The following is a 19,791-nucleotide window of genomic DNA, read 5'->3' as shown; positions in this document are numbered from 1 at the left end:
TGATTTTTATTTTAAAACTTTATTATTTTACTTTAGAAGAGAGCTCTGATTTTTAGTTTGATATATTTTATTAATATTTTTATTTCTTGCCAAAGGAACTTTAAATTTGTACTAAACGGTTTGTCAATTCTTTGTGGAAAATAGAGTGATGAAAATTCTGAAACATTGAATTTATTAATTTGCCAGTTTAAAATAAATCCATTGTTTTTATTTAGAACTGTGATTTTTATTTTAGACAAACCAGATAATATTTAATAGTTAACCAATTTAGTAATAAATTGTACTGAATATTCACTAGGAGCTTACTAATCAAAAAATATTTTATATCATCTTGGATGTCTCATTGATAATTTAAATATTAATACTCTGGAATATTAATATCCACAATCCAAGTCGTTATAGTCATACAGTTATAGGAGATATCTCATTTTAAAGATTCAAGTATGATTAATATCCGTCTCAATGCGTTATAGATGTTCTTATAAAGTGTTATACATTTTGAGTATTTAAACCATGAAGTACAAAAAAGTTTGGGATTTCCTTTCTGAACAACCTGTGAAAGTATTCATGTCTAAAACGTGTTTGAATGCATATTAATCTTATCTTTAAAATGACACCTCATGTGTCAAGATTTTTTATTTAGAATAAGGGTGTAAAAGTGTTTGAAATTGATATTCTCATTCCAGCCACTATAACTTGTTCTTGTTACTGACAAAACATTGATGGTGGTCCTAGAAAACTTAATAATTACTTTAATATTTAAAAATAAAACTGATTGTAATAATAATTAAAATAACATTTGATAAAGTTTCTGCCTTAATAGCAAGTTAAATCTGATATCAATAAGATAACTCTTCAATTCCTGCTATCAATATTCACCAGTACTGCAGATAAAATAAGTATTAATGTAATTTTGTTAATTACAACTTGTATGTCAGGTTATCAAGACACTGTTGTGCTGGATTTTATTATAATGAAATTTATGTAGAAATCCTCACATTACAATAAAATTAACATTTTAATTGTAAATGTGTCAAAGTTAGGCCTTTACTTCCTGAATGAAATAATCATTTTAGACTTTAAGTATATTTTGGCAATAAGCAATAATGGCTGTGATTATTTACTTTTGTTATAGTTATGTTTTTTATTTTTTTATTTATAAACCGTAGTTAAACTTGTAAATTTTAATGCTTTTATGACAACTAAACTTTGAGATATTTATTTCTCTGTAATTTAAATGCTCACTTCACTTGTATATTTTTGATTTTTAATCTAATATTTGTATGTATTATACAATCTGTAACTTTTGTTTATACATAATGTTTGTTTTATTCCATTTCCCTGTACACCCTACATAATTTTAAAACCTTCAGTAGAATTTATGTATAAAATAAAGCAACACATAAACTTCATTGTGTGAAAAAAGGCCAAAATTTAACACCTAATTATTTTCAAAGTATTTAATTTTAAAAATTTGTTTGACTAATTAATTCTATTTTCAATGGTGTACTAATTTGTTATTAGAGTGTGCAGTTTTCTGTAGTATACATTTAGTTTTGTTCTGAATATGTTCATTTCACAATATTAACAACTGGATGTTATCTGCTGCTCTGTACATAATTTCCTGCAATATAAAAGAGTGCCATAGGCATATAGTTTTAAATAGCATATCAAACATATCTGAGTTAAGTGATGGTCATTGGAAGATGCTATAACTCTACTTTTTATACCAAATTACATGGTATTGGGATTAACAAGCCATAAGGTAAGTAATCTTGTCATTGTTGTATAGATCATCAGTGGTTAATATCCAAGGAGATTGTTTATAAAATGATTTTGGACCTCAGGCTGTACTTCCTTGGCTCTAAAGAGCTATCCTTGGTTAACATTTCTTCCATAGAACATTCATTGTGATTTGGCTAGAAACCATCCTACTCTAAAGCGTCTAAAGAATTTGTGTAGAAAACAGTCTGGACACTACAGGGTACCCTCTTGTCACAGAGGGTGCTGGAAAACCACCTTGGTTTAACTTTTATTTGCACCAAAAACAAACTTGACATTGATAATTGAACGGAAATATGTAGAGAATTGTTTACTAAAACAGTTTAATATATGGAAGAAACTTTTATAAAAATTAGCTTCAGATTATTATTCTTGATTCAGTGTGTAAATAAAGTTGCTTTTGTGTTTACCTCATTAAAATAAGTAAATATCATTTGGATAGTGATATCACCTTAAAGGGAAGTAAATTATTTTGTATTTTAGAACACGTTTTGTATGGACAATTTTAGAGCATCTCAAAATTTTGAATTCCAAACTGCCTTGGTCTTAAACTAAAAAATAGATATATTATGGTGAAACTACAGATTATTTCGAAACTGCCAGCAAGACTAATTTCAAAACAACTCTGTTATACTGCATCTCCTTCCTTGGTCCTCATGTTCCTATCCTGTGGCGAAATCAGGTTATTCATTTGCAGTAGAGTTGAAAAGAAAATTTAAACTTGCTGAAATTTTACTTGAAATTAAAATTTACATGTTATATTCTATTGAATATAATGTACATCACAGGCATATACTTTTTAAATGACATAATAAACACATTGACAAAATAAGTGATTTTCAGCATGGTTAAAGCTTTAAGTTTAAATAGCAAGTTTTGGGGACTGAAGTCATATAGTTAAAAGTCCGAGTACTTTGTACTAGGAACAGCATTAAATGTGAAGTATCTGCATCGTAAAAATACCTGAAACGATAACCTATACTGGGTATTTCCTTTTTGTGGTAACTTGTACTCTCAGGTGAGATGAGTACAAGGTACAAAATATCTTAGTCCTGACGTTAACAGTTACCACAGCAGTGCGTGAGTTACTGATATCTGAGCAGATGTGTACTTTGTTAGTGTTATGTCATCCATTGTCACTATATACAAGGCAACACGACCCTATGCAGTCTGATGATTTGCACGTTAAAAATGAGATGTTGCCGGCCAAAGTAAATTAACAAAACCTGGTCAATTTAATCTGTGTTAAAAATTAAACATTTTAAATAGTGGTTTACAAAATATCACGCTCAAGATAATGACTAAGAGCTCCATAACGTGACAAATGCTGACTTTTGTGGACCATCTGATCCCGGCCAAAAATAAAAATTAAGATGGTAATTTAATAACAACTTTATTTTTATACTATTCTAAAATTACATATTCATTTACAGTAGACTTGTGTGTGTATATATATATATATATATCAAATAAAATTTACAAGTTTGATATATATATAGACATGTTTAAACATTTCGTCTTAATCGGATAATAAGTTTCCGAGTTATGAATGTTCAAAGTTGAAGTCTGGTTGAAAATCACCATAAACTGGAATTTTTTGTTATTGTTATAGAAACTGGAAGGTATTAGTTTTATATGCAGGAACACATGCATAAACAATCAAAATTTTAATATAACTCCCATTATTGTATCTTTATTAGTTAGTTTGTAGTCAACTTTCAAACTCTGATATCTATAAATTTTGATCTAGACATCTCGATTTAGATTTGTGATTTAAACTGAACTATTTTGTTTGAGTTAATGTTTTTATATAAACTTTACACAGAAGGTTTTAATTATTCCTAAACAATTTTCCTGGTGATTGATAGTAGAATGCTTGTCCTGTAAACTTTATACATTCTAATCTGATCTTTCTCCTTTTTGTGACCACAGCAAGGCATTTAATGTTTTAGATCATTATATACTTCTTAATAAACTCAAAGATGTGGATTTCAATGATTGTACTTAAATAGTTTAAAACTTACTAGCTGGGGCATGTTCAGTGTGTGGAAATCTGCAATAATTCCAAGCAATATTTTTTCTGTTACCAAGAAGACTAGAATGCCTCATGGATTTATCCTTGGATCCTACTTTTCCTCATATACATTAATTATTGTTCAAAACATATTGAGTCATATAAATAGAACCATAAAATCTGCTGTCTATCTTTTCGTGGACAACATTACTCTTATTCTAAATACTATCACTTTATTGCCCTGTTAGAACATTATAAAGTAATATCGTCCTTCATTTCTGACTGGTTCTGCTCTAATAACCTGTTATTAAACTGTTCTAAAACGAAATTGGGATTTTATTCTCAAATTTTTCAAAATGTTCCTAATATTTGGTGGTAATTCAATAAATAGCACTCTTTCTGTAAGTTTCTTAGGGGTCCATCTTCATTTTGATCTGAAATGGAATACCCGTATGAACACATTAACAAAGCAGTTAAATTAACATTTGCCCTGTGGTGCCTTTCTACATTTGCCTTCGAAGTTCTTAAACTGGGTTACTTAGTCGTATCTTTATCAAAGTTGAGGTAAGGATTAATATTTTGGAGATTTTGTGGTGTCATTAACTTTAATAATTGATTATTTACTATTCAAAAGAGAGCATTTAGGTTTGTATGGAGAATGAGACCAGAAGAAAGCTGTAAAGAGCGGTTCCGATCTAGTGAGATTCTAACCTTGGCATCTCTTCTTATTTTTCATTCAACAATGTTTATTTTTCAAAATAAAAATTCTGTTTGCAAATATAAATTATAATTACAAAACGCTGCCCAGAAATTAACTCATTTCAGACTCAAAACTTTTTTTACTCAATTTTTTTTTATATTTTGATCCTAAACTACATTTAACTTCCAAATGTAATCAAAGTTCAAAAAATGTAAATAGTTTTAAAAAAGATTTAAGGTTTACATGATCGGGAAGGCTTTCTACAGACTTCACAATGCTCTTGTGATACTCATACCTTAATGAAACCGATAGTGTTTTGTAGTAGGAATAATTGTAATAGTAATTGTAACAACAAGAGTGATCTCTGTTCTAAATTTAGATTGTATGGTCTATTGTAAACAGCTCTGTTCTATTTCTTTCCTATAATTTATTTGTAAACTGATATTTGACTTTCACGGAAAACTTTTATGTTTTATCATGTAAATAAATTAGTCTCGTTCTTATTCATAATATTTCAAACATTACCAGGGGGAGGGCCCCTAAATATCCCAACTCATCCGGAGGGTTTTCCATACCCTCGACTCCCTGGTATTCCGGAAAAAACCCCAAAGAAGATTGATGTGCCACTGATGCTAAGACAATCCAATGCACTATTTACACTATAGGGGATGGAAGCAAGATCGGTTGTACGTGTATGCCTGCATTTGAATGTTCTACAGGGTTTACTCCACCATGAATATAATAAAGAATACAGTTTTTTAATGTCATTTAACACATATTTTATTTGATAACTTTTGTGAAAATATGTAGATACGTTTTAACATGTTCAAAATGTGGGATATGCTAAGCACATTTATAAATACACACAAATAATAATCATGTAAAATAATAAAATGTTTTTACCATACTCACTTTTGTCTTTCTTCAAATAGTACTGACCCATCTGTGGTTATGTAGGTTAGTTGAAGTTTTGTCCTTGATAGTCTTAATTTTTAACTATCAACAAAAGGCTAGCTTTTCCCTGGACGGTTTTTAGGTGTGTTGTCAGTTCTGGTCATGCCCTCGATGGGTTTGATTATTAAATTATTAACAACAGGCTAGCTGTTGCCTGGATAGTTTTTGGGACATCTAGGTTAGTCGTAGTTTTGTCTGTTTGCTAAAGTTTTAAGTTATTGAGAACAGGCTATCTGATATATGGATAGTTTTTAGTTTATTTATTTTTATATCATTTTTGTCATACTCTGACAGTAGGAAGACTAACCCAAAATAATCTAAGAAAATTGTAGCAGTTGCAATGAAACAACTGAAAACGATTAAAATGCTCAATTCCTTGTGAAATCTGTTGTAAATTATTCAACGCAGAAAATATTTGTATTAATCTTAAGAAAACTTCTTTTATTAACATTCAAATGTTATCAGTGGACTTGTCCCTTATGCATAGAATATTATTATAGTTTAGGCAAAAAAAATGTCCAGTTACTTATTGAGAAATATGAAGACCATATAAAGGATTTAATAGCAAAAATTTATTTACCATGCAAGAATATACTGAACAGGGAAATGCAAAGTAAAAATGACGAAGAGTTGTCTGGCCTAAGAGATTGTACCATGTACATGAAAGCGAACAATTCAAGGGAAATAGAGGGGTCGGGAGTGAGAGGGGACAAATATGGCGTTCGTTTGGGCAATGGGTATGAAACACCCGTTGCTTCAAATTATTTTGGTGTTTTGAATATAATTATGAATATTTTGATGTTTTAGTGGGGGATTCGAAAGAAGACAACTCGAAAATGTGTTCTTACCTAGATTGTAAGCCGTGTGTTGAGTGAAATGTGTATCAAACAAGAGGGGGTGATCCCGTGGGGAAGGCTGTGGGGGGACGATGGAAAACGTTGGGGGTTGTCAGACTAGTGATTTAGTTAATTATGATTCTCCATATCTTAACCCATATTAATTGTATCTAAGCTCTGTTGTAAGCAATGAGATGTTTGAACACAATCTTTATGGACTGATAAAATTGTAGTATAATCTGCGAAAGTTGCAAGTACCATTTTCAGGGAGGTCAGCGGTATAGAGTAAGTATACAAATGGACTAAGTACACTTCCTTGAGGAACTCTGGATTCTATTGAATGTAACTGAGTAAGAACATCTTGGTATTTTATTTGAAGAGACCGGTTTGAAAGATATTAATTTAGTACTGAAAAAAATAGGGTGAGGCAAAAATAACTTAATTTTGTATACCGTAATAGACCAATATGTCACACCTTATAAAACGCTTGACTGACATCTAAAAAGGTATTCGAACTATAACTTATTTTCTAAGGCCCTGCGGTATTATTTCAACTACTCTATGGACTTGTTCTATTGTGCCATGTTTTCGCCTAAAACCAAACTGTTGAGCAGTTACTATAGAATCGTCATCGATTAGTGAATGTACTCTTCTCAGAAGAAGCTTTTCAAACAGTTTTGAAGTAATAGGTAAAAGGCTTATTGGTTTGTATGAGGTCAGCTGGGTGAGGGGCTTCAGTGGTTTTGGGATGACAATTAGCTGGGCTAATTTAAATTGAATGGGTATGTATTCTAGTCTTTGTATGGCGTTAAAGAGTAAAATCGCTTTTATTGGAAGTTCGTTCAGTATTTTTCAGTAATAGAGTCATAGCCAGGAGGCTTATGAGGATTGAGATTGCGAGTTGTAACTGAGCAAACTTCAGATGGTTTGAAATTTCGTAACGGGAAATCGAGTTGAAGTGGAGAATCTATATACTCGTGTATTTCCTCTTCATTGTTTACAAAGGTCATTTGATTTGAAAACATTTGTGAAATATTCTGCAAATGCCTCAATGTTACTTTTCGCCTAGTTTCCATCAGTTTTTAAAATAGGGGAAATAAAAATCTTAGGCTGCATAATTCTTTTAGTTACTTTCCATAACGAGTAATCCATAGCCTCGGTTGCTGAGAGAGACTACGTATACTCTTCAAACAACAGATTTTAAAAATTAAACAATAATATTTTCAGATGTTGAACTGCCCTGTTGAAGTTTGCCTTATCATTTGGTTTTTTTACTGTTTTGCCATGTTCTTCTTAATCTTATTTTCTCAGCAATATTTTTCTTGGTGTACTTGTAGGATAATATAACCCTATCTGGTCAACTTTTAAAGAACGGTGTAAGGGTATAGCCTCTTTGGCAGAACATTGCAAACAATCAACAAAGTAGTCTGTTGCATTTTCTAAATCCTCAACACTTTTGAATGAAATTTTTATATAATGAATCACGAAATCGACATCAGTTAGTAAATTTGTTGTGTAACATTTGACTAGACTTTTTTAATACTTCTGTGCTTAAATGAAGCACATGTGGCGAATGACCAGAAAACATATCAAGACAGGATTTAATATATTTGTAGTTTTGGTTAATACCATTTTTTGTAACAATAAAATCTAACAAATCTGGAATTCTTCGCATATCAGTTGGCCAATACAAAGGTTCACCCGTAGAAAGATGACTGTAATGATTATAATTTGGAACCTTTAATAGTTTTCGTCCTCTAGGAGTGGCCAATCGAGAACCCCATTCTTGGTGTTTCGCGTTGTAATCATATCTTAATATAAATTTATATCCCAATGTAGTGAAAAACTGTTCAAATTGTTATTTGACTATAACATGTCTGGGGGGACAATAAATTACTGAAAATGTAATAGGGCCTAACCAATCTTCAAGAACAATGCTGGAAGCCTGAAGGTGGTTCTCTCTAAAGCTGGGTAGTTCATGATGTTTGTGTCTTTTACTAAAATGGCACTAACCCCGTCGGCCGTGTTGTCATAATGATTGGTATAGTATAATGTGTCAGAAATTTTAAAATTACTTCTTTCTGTAAAATGACTTTCTGAAATAAGTAAGAATTCTAAGTTATGTTGTGTGATGAATGACTGGACTTCTTGTCTATACTGAATCAAACCGTTGGCATTCCATATAGCGATTTGAGAAGAATATTCATTTTAGACGAGAGTCAATAGTAGTTAGCAGATTAAGTAAGTATACTTATCTGTTCTGCTTGTTTGGATAAGATATTTTCAACTCGTTCTAAATGTTGAATTATATTGGACAAGCTTTCAGATTCATGTATGTGTCCGTTAGATTCTTGTTCCATAGAAGGAAAACTGTAATTTCTGAGATTATTCTGTTCAGCTTGAGCGAAGGTTACCTCTTCAGTAACTAAACTATTTTGAGAGGACTGGTTTTGTTTAACATTAGTTGGGTTGTCTAGAATGATCCTGGTTGGTTTCAAAAGTCTTTTTTCTAAGGGGAAGGAATTGTATTTCTCTATACACAGGACAACCTTCGTAGTTAGCCGGATGCTAACCAAAGCACAAAACTCAAGAAGGGGGTTCTGTTGAAGGTTTATTGCAACCCTTTGTATCATGATCATGGGAACATTTAACACAACGTAATGTATTTTGACAATATGATTTAGTATGTCAATAACGTTGGCAACGTTTACATTGGACAACTTCTTTCTTTTTATTAGATGGTTCAAATAAAACTTTAGCGTTTAGTAAATACTTGCCACCTCGTGTCGTCGCAACCGGAAGAGGGCACCGTGTTCGCGGCTACTGATAGATTACGCGCGCCAATTTCAAATCTATAGAGGCACTCGCCGCATACTGAATTTGAAATATTTCTTTATTACGACCGCAAGGCTTCCAAATCAATTAAATACAAAGACCTGGGTTTCTTGGTGACTATATTTCTTACTTTGATCAGATTTCTTACTGTGTGGGTGTTTTCAATATAATCTTTAAGTCATCAATATAATTAGAGTAGGTAATGCAAGTTCTTCAGCACAACCCTATATGCTCATTCTTGCTTAAACTGGTAAGTATGGAGACTGACATTCAAGTCTGTGAGTCCTTTAATCTATTTTCCAGTAAGCGTCAGGAGAAGATGGAAAACATCTAATTGTATCTTGGTTAAGACACTTGTACGAGTATTCAGAGATTTACTTACCATTGAATCTACAGCTTTGAATTAACTGTTTGCCAACTATCTAATTCGTTATCAGAAATGTAACCATCCGATAATTTGTACTGATTTAATTCCAATGCGTTAGAGGTCTTCCTGAATGAGGAAATGTAATTATGATCAAGTTTATGAGCGTTATGTGCTATAATGGAAGAAAGATAATCAAACAAGTCCTTAACCTAAAAAAATAAATGGAATATATCAAACCAAGGAATGTTCTCAATTTAAATTAAACTAACGCAATGACTTGATTAATATATCTCGCTTTAACGAATCAAAACACAATTTATATACAACACGTATAAAATCAAACAAGTAATTAAATGACTTTCCCAGAGAAAAAATCTCTTATCATGAAAGTAAATACGTATGCAGGTTTAGGAAGCTCTCTTCAGTCTTTTTCCTGCACTAGTAACCTGCTTCCAGTCTATGATATGTTTGATGCGATAGTTGAGTTTTGTTTGTTGTCCTGATAAATAAATAAATATATATATATATATATATATATACGTGTGATATCTGTGGTATATTATATATATATATATATATATATATATATATTTATATTATATATATATATATATATATATTATATTGTGCAGGACTATATCGATTCTTACAGTGTATGTAATATGTTGGCAATAGATATCGTATGAATAAATCCTATTGGCCAAGGGATGACGCTCCCCCCTCCTTGTCCTACCCCCACCTCTAAATACCTCAGTCATCAACCGTAACCTCGATGCTCCGGTCCAGTGTGTTATTCCCGCGGCCATTATTGTATACTAAAGTAGTTTCATTCACCCAGTTCCCGTTGAGTAGTACAAGAATAGTACAAAGTGGCGACGAGACAATCGGAGTGTTTAGTGGTCATTTCGGCAGTTATTGTTACAATTGCGATCTGCACCGTGTAAGCGTCGGTCGGGTCAGCGACCGCATGCATCTCGAAGGCGTCAGTAAACAAAGTGAGTGTTTCAGCCTAGGAGGAAGGGAAGTGAATGTACGAATTCGATATTAGTTCGTTATTCAGTGACATTGCACCAAGAAAAATGACGGGAATTATTGGTAGCGTGGGTGAGTTCGACTCCAATGAAGAAACGTGGGACTCGTACATAGAGAGGTTTGAACTATTTTTAAGTTGTAATGATATCGATAATTCTAAGAAAGTGAGTACCTTGCTGACAGTGGTAGGAGTAAAAACGTTCAAGCTATTACGGGATTTGTGTACACCCGATAAGCCTTCTATAAAATCGTACGATGATTTAGTGAAGCTAATTAAGGACCATTTATATCCGACTCCATCTTTTGTATGTGATATAAGTTCAGTGTGATATAAGAAGATATAAGTTCAGTTTACGTAACCAACAGGACGGTGAAAGTGTAGCTCAGTACATTGCTCAATTAAAAAACTTATTTAAATACTGTGAGTTCGGTGCTAGTCTAAAAGACTATTTGAGAGATCGTCTTATTTGTGGAATCCGTTCAGAATCTACTAAACAAAGACTTTTGTCAGAAGCTAATTTGACCTTCGACAAGGCTGTTCAACTGACATCGCAGATTGAGATAGCAGAGAAAAGCGCGGCAACGTTGGCGCCAGGCAGCCATGACACCAGCTCAGTTCGCTGCGTCCATCGGCTAGCAACGTCGTCGGCTAGGCGTCACTACAACGGACGTGAGTCAGCGCCGAGCGGGAGAGACAACTCTTCGCGCCACCACACCAACGCTTCGCGTCACCACGCCACGCCGAGTACCACACACGCACATCAGTCCAGCAGCACTAGTGTAGTGAAGTGTAACTGTTGTGGCGCCGTAGGTCACTTCAGTAAGCAGTGTAAATATTACGGTTGTGTTTGCCATAAATGCGGCAAAACAAATCATTTAAAGAAGGTATGCCGATCTCAGGCTAGGGGTAAGTCAGGCAACAATTATTCTCATTACAGCAATAAGGGTAATTTCAATAGGGTAAACATCATTTTGTCGAAAGTGTACTAGACAATAATGACGATGAAACAGATGTAGTAGAGTGTATTGGTAATTTGTTTGAATTAGCCAAAGTCTCTAGTAGGGTTGATCCCTTGAAAACTAAAGTAACTGTTGAAAATAAGTAGTATCTTTTGAAATTGACACAGGTGCTTCTGTAAGCGTAATCAGTGAATCCTTTTATCACGAGAATCTAAAGTTCCTTAACTTGTTACCTACTGATGTAAAGCTTAGTTCTTACACTAATGTACCCGTACTTCCAATAGGTAGGTTAGAAGTAAATGTTAAGTATGAAAATCAAAATAAGGTCCTGAGTTTATTTGTAATTAAAAATGGTGCACATCCACTCATGGGAAGAGATTGGATCAAGGAGTTAGGGGTTGTAATTTCTTTCAAGAATAAAGAAGAGTTATTTGTAGCTAAAAATGACGATGATGTAAAATATAATAACTTAGTAAAGAAGTTAGTTTCAGAGTATCCAGAAGTGTTCTCTAAAGAGTTAGGTCAGTGTAATCGTGATGCTATCAGACTGGTGCTGAAGGAAAATAGTAAACCCAAATATACTAGTCCTAGACCATTGCCTTTCACATTAAAAGCTAAGGTAGAGCAAGAGTTAGAGCGACTAGTAAACGCTGATGTTTTGATGCCTGTAAGTAGTTCAGAGTATGGATCTCCTATAGTTCCAGTACCAAAGAAAGATGGCAGCATTAGAATTTGTGGCGACTTTCGTTATTTAAATTCTCAGCTAGAGATAGATCGTTATCCAATACCTAGAGTAGAGGATCTTTTCGCAGAAATGCAAAAGGGTGAATTGTTCAGCAAAATCGATTTGAGTCAAGCATATATGCAATTGAGACTAGATGAGTTTTCACAGAAATTATGTACAATTTCAACTCACAAGGGGTTGTTTGCCTATAAAAGACTTCCTTATGGAATAGCTAGTGCAGTAGGAATTTTTGAAAAAGTAATAGAGCAAACTTTACAAGGTGTGAAGTGTTTTTTGGACGATATCATCATTTCCGGTCCAAATGATGACTCATTTTAGTAGACTAAGAGAAGTTTGTGAACGACTTCGAAGGGTCGGTTTTACAATAAAACAAGACAAGTGTAAATTCTTTGCTTCTAAAATAGAGTTCCTCGGATTTACAATTGACAAAACCGGACTACACACCTCGGAAGCCAAAATAAAAGCTATTGTAGAGGCTCCAGAACCTAAGAATGTAACAGAAGTAAAATCCTTTGTAGGATTAGTCAACTACTATAGCAAGTTTGTACCAAATATATCAACAGTTCTAAGACCATTGTACAATCTGTTAAGAAAAGATGTAGAGTTTTTCTTTGATAAAGAATGTGTAAAATCCTTTAAACAAATCTAAGAGCTATTGTGTACAGCTCCAGTGTTAGCACACTATGATCCGCAAGCTCCAGTAATACTAACGACCGATGCCAGTGCATACGGTATAGGTGCTGTATTAAGTATTGTAGATAGCAATGGACAGGAAAGACCGGTAAGCTATGCTTCACGTACGTAAAATCAAGCAGAACGTAACTACTCTCAGATTGACAAAGAGGCATTGTCATGCGTCTTTGGTGTCAAACGTTTTCACCAGTATTTGTATGGACGACACTTTACGTTAAGAAGTGATCATAAACCATTAGTCAGTATTTTTGGACCTAAAAAGGGTTTGCCAGTGTTCGCAGCAAGTAGACTTCAACGTTACTCTTTGTACCTCAGTGGTTATGACTTTGACATAAAATATGTTAAATCAGATGACAACAGCGCAGATGCTCTGAGTAGATTACCATTAAAAGTGTCAAAATCAGAAGACAGTTCTGAACTGCTAGGGTTAGGGACCTATTTACATTTTGTAAAAGAGAGTTCTTTGCCAGTATCATGTGAACAAGTAAAACTTGAAACCCAGAAAGACCCAATACTAAGAAAAGTGTTAGGCTATGCTATGTATGGATGGCCAAACCATATTCCTAAAGACAATATAGAATTGTACCCGTTCTTTGTAACGAGAGAGGAAATAGCTGTTGAGCAGAGTATCTTGATGTGGGGTTACAAAGTAATAATTCCAAATAGTTTACGTAACTATGTTTTAAACGAGCTCCATGCTTCTCATCTCGGTATAACAAAAATGAAAGCAGTAGCTAGAGCTTATCTGTGGTATCCAAATCTGGATAAAGATATTGAAAATCTTGCTAACAGTTGTTCATCCTGTCTTCTTGAAAGACCGAATCCAAGTAAAAGTGAGTTACACCATTGGCACTATCCTAGTAAACCATTCGAGAGAATACACGCAGATAATTTCTATTATAAGAATAAATTGTATTTAATTGTTATAGATGCGTACACAAAATGGTTGGAAGTTTTTGAGACAAGTTCAACTTCCGCTAGTCAGACTATTAGTCATTTTCGTGAGTTGTTTTCAAGGTTCGGAATACCAGTCACTTTGCATAGTGACAACGGTCCACCGTACAGTTCAATTGAGTTTAACAATTTCCTCAAACACGATGGTATCAAACATACAACTAGTGCCCCGTTTTACCCTAGAAGTAACGGCCATGCAGAAAACTCAGTGGCTTATGCCAAGTCTAAACTGAAATGTGCTTTCAGAGAAAATGTAAATATTCAAGTAGCTTTAAGTAGGATATTATTTGACTATAGAAATTCAATTCATATGACTACAAATGAGTCACCAGCAATGTTAATGTTTGGTAGACCACTTAGAACCCGATTAGACATTTTAAGACCTAATTTATCTAAGGTTGTTGAAGAAAAACAAGGTAAACCAAAGTTGTATGCTAGAGGTAGTAAAACACGTATTTTACCAATTAACCAAACTGTGTTAGTAAGAGATTACAGTAGATCTCAAGAGCGATGGGTAGAAGGATGTGTAGTAAAACAACTAGGTGCAACAATGTATTTAGTGAGGTTAGCGTCTGGTATTGTTTACAAGCGTCATGTTGACCAGCTGATAGCAGTCGACACTGCTCCAGTGACAGATCAAACAGCTGAGGTAATAACAGCTGAGAGCCAGCAGACAGCGCGCTCTGGCTGTGCCGACGACAATCCAGTAGGCAGTAACCGCACAGCTGATGCGCCGCGGCATTCTATTTCTGTCCGCCCCAGTACAGCTATGTCGCCCCACGCTTCTCATACTCACACTACCTACACCAGTCCTATTACTCAACGTTCACCACTTGCTCGTTCCACTCCTGTTCGCAGGTATCCTCAACGAGAGCGAAAGCCAATTACAAGGCTAGATTTGTAATAGTAGTTTAACAAGTGTATTATGGATAATGAATTTATAATGTGTTTTATTCCAATATTTTATTATTATAATTATTCCAATAGTTGATGTAACAATATTCTTCTCATTTTGTATTAAAAAAAGGGTATTACAGGTTATGTGCTTAAGAATTTATGTTCAATTTATGTAATTGTTTTTTAATGTAACAAAATTGAGTGTCTAATTAAGAAGGGAGGGATGTGATATCTGTGGTATATTGCATATATATTATATAGTGCAGGACTATATCGATTCTTACAGTGTATGTAATATGTTGGCAATAGATATCGTATGAATAAATCCTATTGGCCAAGGGATGACGCTCCCCCCTCCTTGTCCTACCCCCACCTCTAAATACCTCAGTCATCAACCGTAACCTCGATGCTCCGGTCCACTCCAGTGTGTTATTCCGGCGGCCATTATTGTATACTAAAGTAGTTTCATTCACCCACTTCCCGTTGAGTAGTACAAGGTAGTACAATACGTAGTCATGAGAAGGCTACTATGGTAAAATGTGAATATCGACATTTTAAATTCAATTACAATCTAATTTATTGATTTCACTTTTAGTTTATGTTGTTATACGTATGTAGATCTCAGAAATTAACTTAAATCAAAAGTGTCTACTCCCTACCGTTGTAATTTTCTTCCGCTCAAGATATTTCTAGTTCCATAGTTGGTTCCCTTTTCTAAAAAATACTACATACGCATACATATGACTAGGAAGATTCGTACGGCTTTTAGAAGTGTCTATTCCGGTTATTTAAATTAACTTCCCGTCTATGTATTTGGTAATGCAGTTGAATTTGCCTTATTGTCTCGATATAAAAATATGTCCTCCTCCGTATACTAATGGTTATATTCTCGGCTCTCTAACCGAGAGATCACGGTTTCAAATCCCGAGAAGGTCCATTGATGTACTTTGACAATAAAAACCAGTGTACATCGAAGACGGCATGGCTAAGATGCTGAGGCTTAAATCAGATTCTATAAAATCTGAAAATAATTACACACATAAGTGTCTACTTCCGGCCTTTGTAATCTAAATCCGAGCTAAGATATTTTTGGTGCTATATTTTTGCTTTGTTGTCCGGATCAAGAAAATTATAAATACGTAGGCTTGAAAAGACTACTTTGGTAAAAACGCACATACTTCCAGTTCTCGCTATTCAATTTCAGGAAACAGAAGAAGCCCCTTTAATTTTCATGCAACATTTCAACATAATGGTCTATAATAGGTTTTGCATGATAAAAATCATATTGTTTTTCGGCCAGCATTGTGGGAATGAATGGTTTGTTCAGGCATGGCAGTTTCCATTCCTTTGTTTTTCAAGCCACTTTAAAAATGGCATATCACAATGTAAAGAAGAAAGTTTACCAGTTTCGAGAACCTTATTTGCAAACATGAACAGCTTTATTGAGTTGGGGTTTATAACACCGTGTAAACTCTTAGTTTAAAGTTTGTTATTGACGATGGATGGGGTGAAAAGGGCAATAGGGTTTTGGATTTTTGCCATTCTTATATGTTACCAAATGTTACATTTTACAACACACAATGATAGAATGTAACTACAGTACTATTTGGAATGCATTAGATGGTTTATATTTGTCACTAATGCAATTTGAATTAAAAATTAATGCTCTATTTGCAATATGTATCAAACCACTGATCAAGCACTGTATCCTTAATATTTTCTAAAATATAAATGTAAACAAATGTTTATGCCTCTGGCAAACTTCAGTGCTAAAACATCAACAGCTTTTAGTGTCAGTAAAATTTGGATTATGTTTCCTAAATACTATAATCATTTTTCTAAACTTAAAAACGTTCCTATAAAGATTTTTCTCTTCGTACAAAGTTTCCTCGTACTTCAACGAATATTAAAAAAACCTTAGTGGAGTTGGTCCAGCCGTTTTAGAGATTAGCGCTTTTAGTAACACATCTAGCGACTCATTTTCACTTATAAAGCTAGCTGTTACCATCTGCTTAGAACGCAATTTTCGATTCCCTTATAGTATTTAATAAAAGCACTTATGATCTAATATTATGGAGCCATGTACATTTTTAAAACGTGTTGCAGTGTCCATACTTAGGAGGATCGAAATTTAACCTGACTCTTATATAATATTTTTCAGGTGAGGAGCATTTCTGGGTTGGATTAATTATATTTTCGACGCTACAGCTGAGTTTGCCTTGTTGTCCCGATGAATTCAAATCCGAGACAAGTACATAGGTCTCGGATACATATTTCGGTTGGACGAATTTACTTCTAGACTTGTCATATACGAAGGTCTAATATATTTCTGGTGCCATAGTTGAGTTTGTCTTGTAGTCCCAATGAAGAAAATATGCATACATTCGGATGACTGAGAAGTCTACTTCGCTCAAAAGGTGTGTATTTCCGGTCGTTTGAATTCATTTACAGTCCCCCAGTTGAGTTTGCTACATTGCCCTGACCAAAACTCTTTAAACGTGTGAGGAAAGCAGGATTTTTCCGGACATTTTCCATCGTTCAGTAAAGCATAAAAATCAGTAACACTACGTTTTGAGATCTTCAATAGGTTCCAAATTGATTCAGTTGTTCTCGAGATTAGTGCAACACAATCATGTTGAGATCATTCTTATTTATAAAAATGTGTATATGTTTTATAATAAAAGTGTTTAAACTCTTCCTGTATGCTATAAGACGCGCGCGGGTTGTGGAAACTATTATACAGTCAAATAAGCCAAAATTATTCGACGAAAAATTGACGACATATTTCAAATAAATTCGTTTCAATCGCTTTCTCTGCTTCTGTTATTCCTCTCAGGTCTAGAGATTTCATGGATTATAATTATACAGTTATGGCCTTGGGTGATTCCCAATTTTCACAATAATGTACATTTGTGAAGTACATTTATTACACATACCTTTTTAGCACCAAGCAAAAGCATTGACAACACCACAAAATTAGATTTTATATTTATATTTCAGATTATACATTTAAGAAATTCACATGGTTCTCCAGTTATTTGAAATAATTTTAAGTTAATTTTAGGTAATGTATATGTTATTGTAAGCTCTCAAAATAAAACATTTATATTGGAAATGAGTTATTACTAAAAACTACAAATAATTATAAAGGTAGTCTATCATATTGTGATTCTTTATATTTGTAGTGTATATCATAAATTAAGTTACACATAATAAAGTGTGTCACGTTTAGTTTTGGAGCATTCAGTGCAGATAGTTATTGTTTGATAACACTGTTTTTTTTTTTACCAATTCCGATTAAAGTGAAGTGATGGAACTCGTGTTGGAACGTTTCCGTTTACGTTTTCGGTTTTAATTTTGAGGTAGTACAGTAATAAAATTTCTTTGTTCACTGTAGTACAGCTCTATTTAAACTGCTATCAGAATATTACGTGGTACAAGTTGCATAGTAAGTAGTAGTGTATTATTAGATTGTGTACTTCCCATAATATTTTCGCATTATATACTTCTGGAATTTTAGTGTCATAAGTAATATTGTTATCTATCTATGAAGATAATATTGTCTTGTCTTGAATTCCCAACAGAAAATAAATGTTGGTCAAGAAAGCTTGAACTTAGCCTATAAGTAAGTAACAACGTAACTGTCTACTTAGAAGAATCTATTGGTTTCGTGCCTTTCTGAAAAATTAGGCTATATAGTGCATTAGTTTCAAGACAATACAAGGAAATTATTGAAATAGTCAACTACTCTGATACCACAAATTATTTATAAACGTATTATTTATTTATCTGCAGTATAATAAACGGCCATGACAAATCATTCATAATGATTATCAAATCATAAATATATTTATGAATATGAAATTTCGATATGATTATCAAATCATAAATATATTATGAGTATGAAATTTTGATATTATTATCAAATCATAAATAGCCTATATTCATGAGTATCGAATTCTCAACATTTATGATTGTCTGAAACTAAACTATGTTTCAGAACATTAAAACATTAAGAACTTAACTATTTATGTACATACCCTCTAAAATCATGTTATTTGTCATTTGCACCCCCTAAAACCATATATATTTTTTGTTCAGGAGGATGAGCAGAAAACGTTGATAACGTCAAATTCATGATTTGCCACCTCAACCTATAATTTACCTACCTTCTAAAGTTCCTAATAATTTAATGGTGAATAAAGAATTTTATATATATATATATATATATATATATATATATATATATATATATATATATATATTATATATCCTGTAAATAAAAATGAATCGCCAAATGTGTTGGTAAGCGCTAATCTCGAGAAGGGCTGGACCAATTCGGTTAATTATTTTTGTAAAATGTCCATTTAAATCCGAGGAAGGTTTTTATGAAAAAAACGTTACAAAAAGTTCCCTGGAATATTTTGGAATTCAGAAAAAATTGTAGTTTTTACGTTTCATAATTCAAATTAAACTGGCACTAAACAGCTGTTGACAGCTATAGTTTGAAAAACTGGTAATTCTTAGCAATTACTTGATCAACCCCAATCTTTTTCATATTTTACTACAATAATCTAGAGATGTATGTGAAATTAAAAAAAACAATTTAGGCCCCGGAAAGTTAACGAAAATGAAAAATAATACTGAAATGAACAGAATTTTGATTCAAATGAACAATGTTTTTCTTAAATTTCGAGCTATAAATTAATTAGCTGTTATCGAGTTGAGACAAGTGCCTTCGATGCTGCCCCGCACTGATATCAACAAAAGAAAAACATCCCTCGAGATAGTACCTATCAGTAAAATATCAAATTCTAGAGGGCAAACTTTGGTGCATTGCAAAACGCCGTGCATTACAAAAAATGTTTTAACTTTTCCTGATCTTCACTTGAAACCGTTAAACTAAGTAACGTGTTCTCACACCCGTCACATAAAAATGGATTATCGGAGGAACCACTAGCCATAACGGTACTGTTACAACTGGCCTTCCGCGCGTCTCCCGCAAGCCACTGTTATCGCGTG

At 33.4% G+C, this 19,791-nt stretch overlaps 2 protein-coding genes across 3 annotated transcripts in view; both read left to right on the top strand.

Moving 5' to 3' along the window:
* The first annotated feature begins 10,567 nt into the window (after nucleotides 1-10,567).
* On the top strand, nucleotides 10,568-15,202 carry LOC124361066. The gene is made up of 3 exons (XM_046815099.1): nucleotides 10,568-10,592; nucleotides 10,840-11,427; nucleotides 14,502-15,202. Exons 1-3 carry the CDS (start codon nucleotides 10,568-10,570, stop codon nucleotides 14,774-14,776), a joined length of 888 nt encoding a protein of 295 aa, XP_046671055.1. The 3' UTR covers nucleotides 14,777-15,202.
* A 2,868-nt stretch (nucleotides 15,203-18,070) lies between these two features.
* Nucleotides 18,071-19,791, top strand: part of LOC124359554 (NFX1-type zinc finger-containing protein 1-like) — a 138,019-nt gene continuing 136,298 nt past the window's right edge. The window contains exon 1 of one of the 2 annotated variants that reach the window (XM_046812398.1): nucleotides 18,071-18,217. The gene's annotated coding sequence lies outside the window, so the exon portion shown is untranslated. The other variant, XM_046812401.1, reaches the window with a different exon arrangement.

The sequence above is a fragment of the Homalodisca vitripennis genome, chromosome 4, assembly GCF_021130785.1.
Source record: "Homalodisca vitripennis isolate AUS2020 chromosome 4, UT_GWSS_2.1, whole genome shotgun sequence".
In the NCBI taxonomy this organism is placed as follows: domain Eukaryota; kingdom Metazoa; phylum Arthropoda; class Insecta; order Hemiptera; family Cicadellidae; genus Homalodisca; species Homalodisca vitripennis.
This window is presented reverse-complemented; position numbering and strand designations above follow the sequence as displayed.

Coding starts and splice junctions, on each gene's coding strand:
- LOC124361066 (XM_046815099.1), top strand. CDS start 10,568: ATGACGGGAATTATTGGTAGCGTGG. Junction 10,593..10,839: donor GGGAATTATTGGTAGCGTGG/GTGAGTTCGACT, acceptor ATGTGATATAAG/TTCAGTGTGATATAAGAAGA. Junction 11,428..14,501: donor ATGCCGATCTCAGGCTAGGG/GTAAGTCAGGCA, acceptor ACACTGCTCCAG/TGACAGATCAAACAGCTGAG.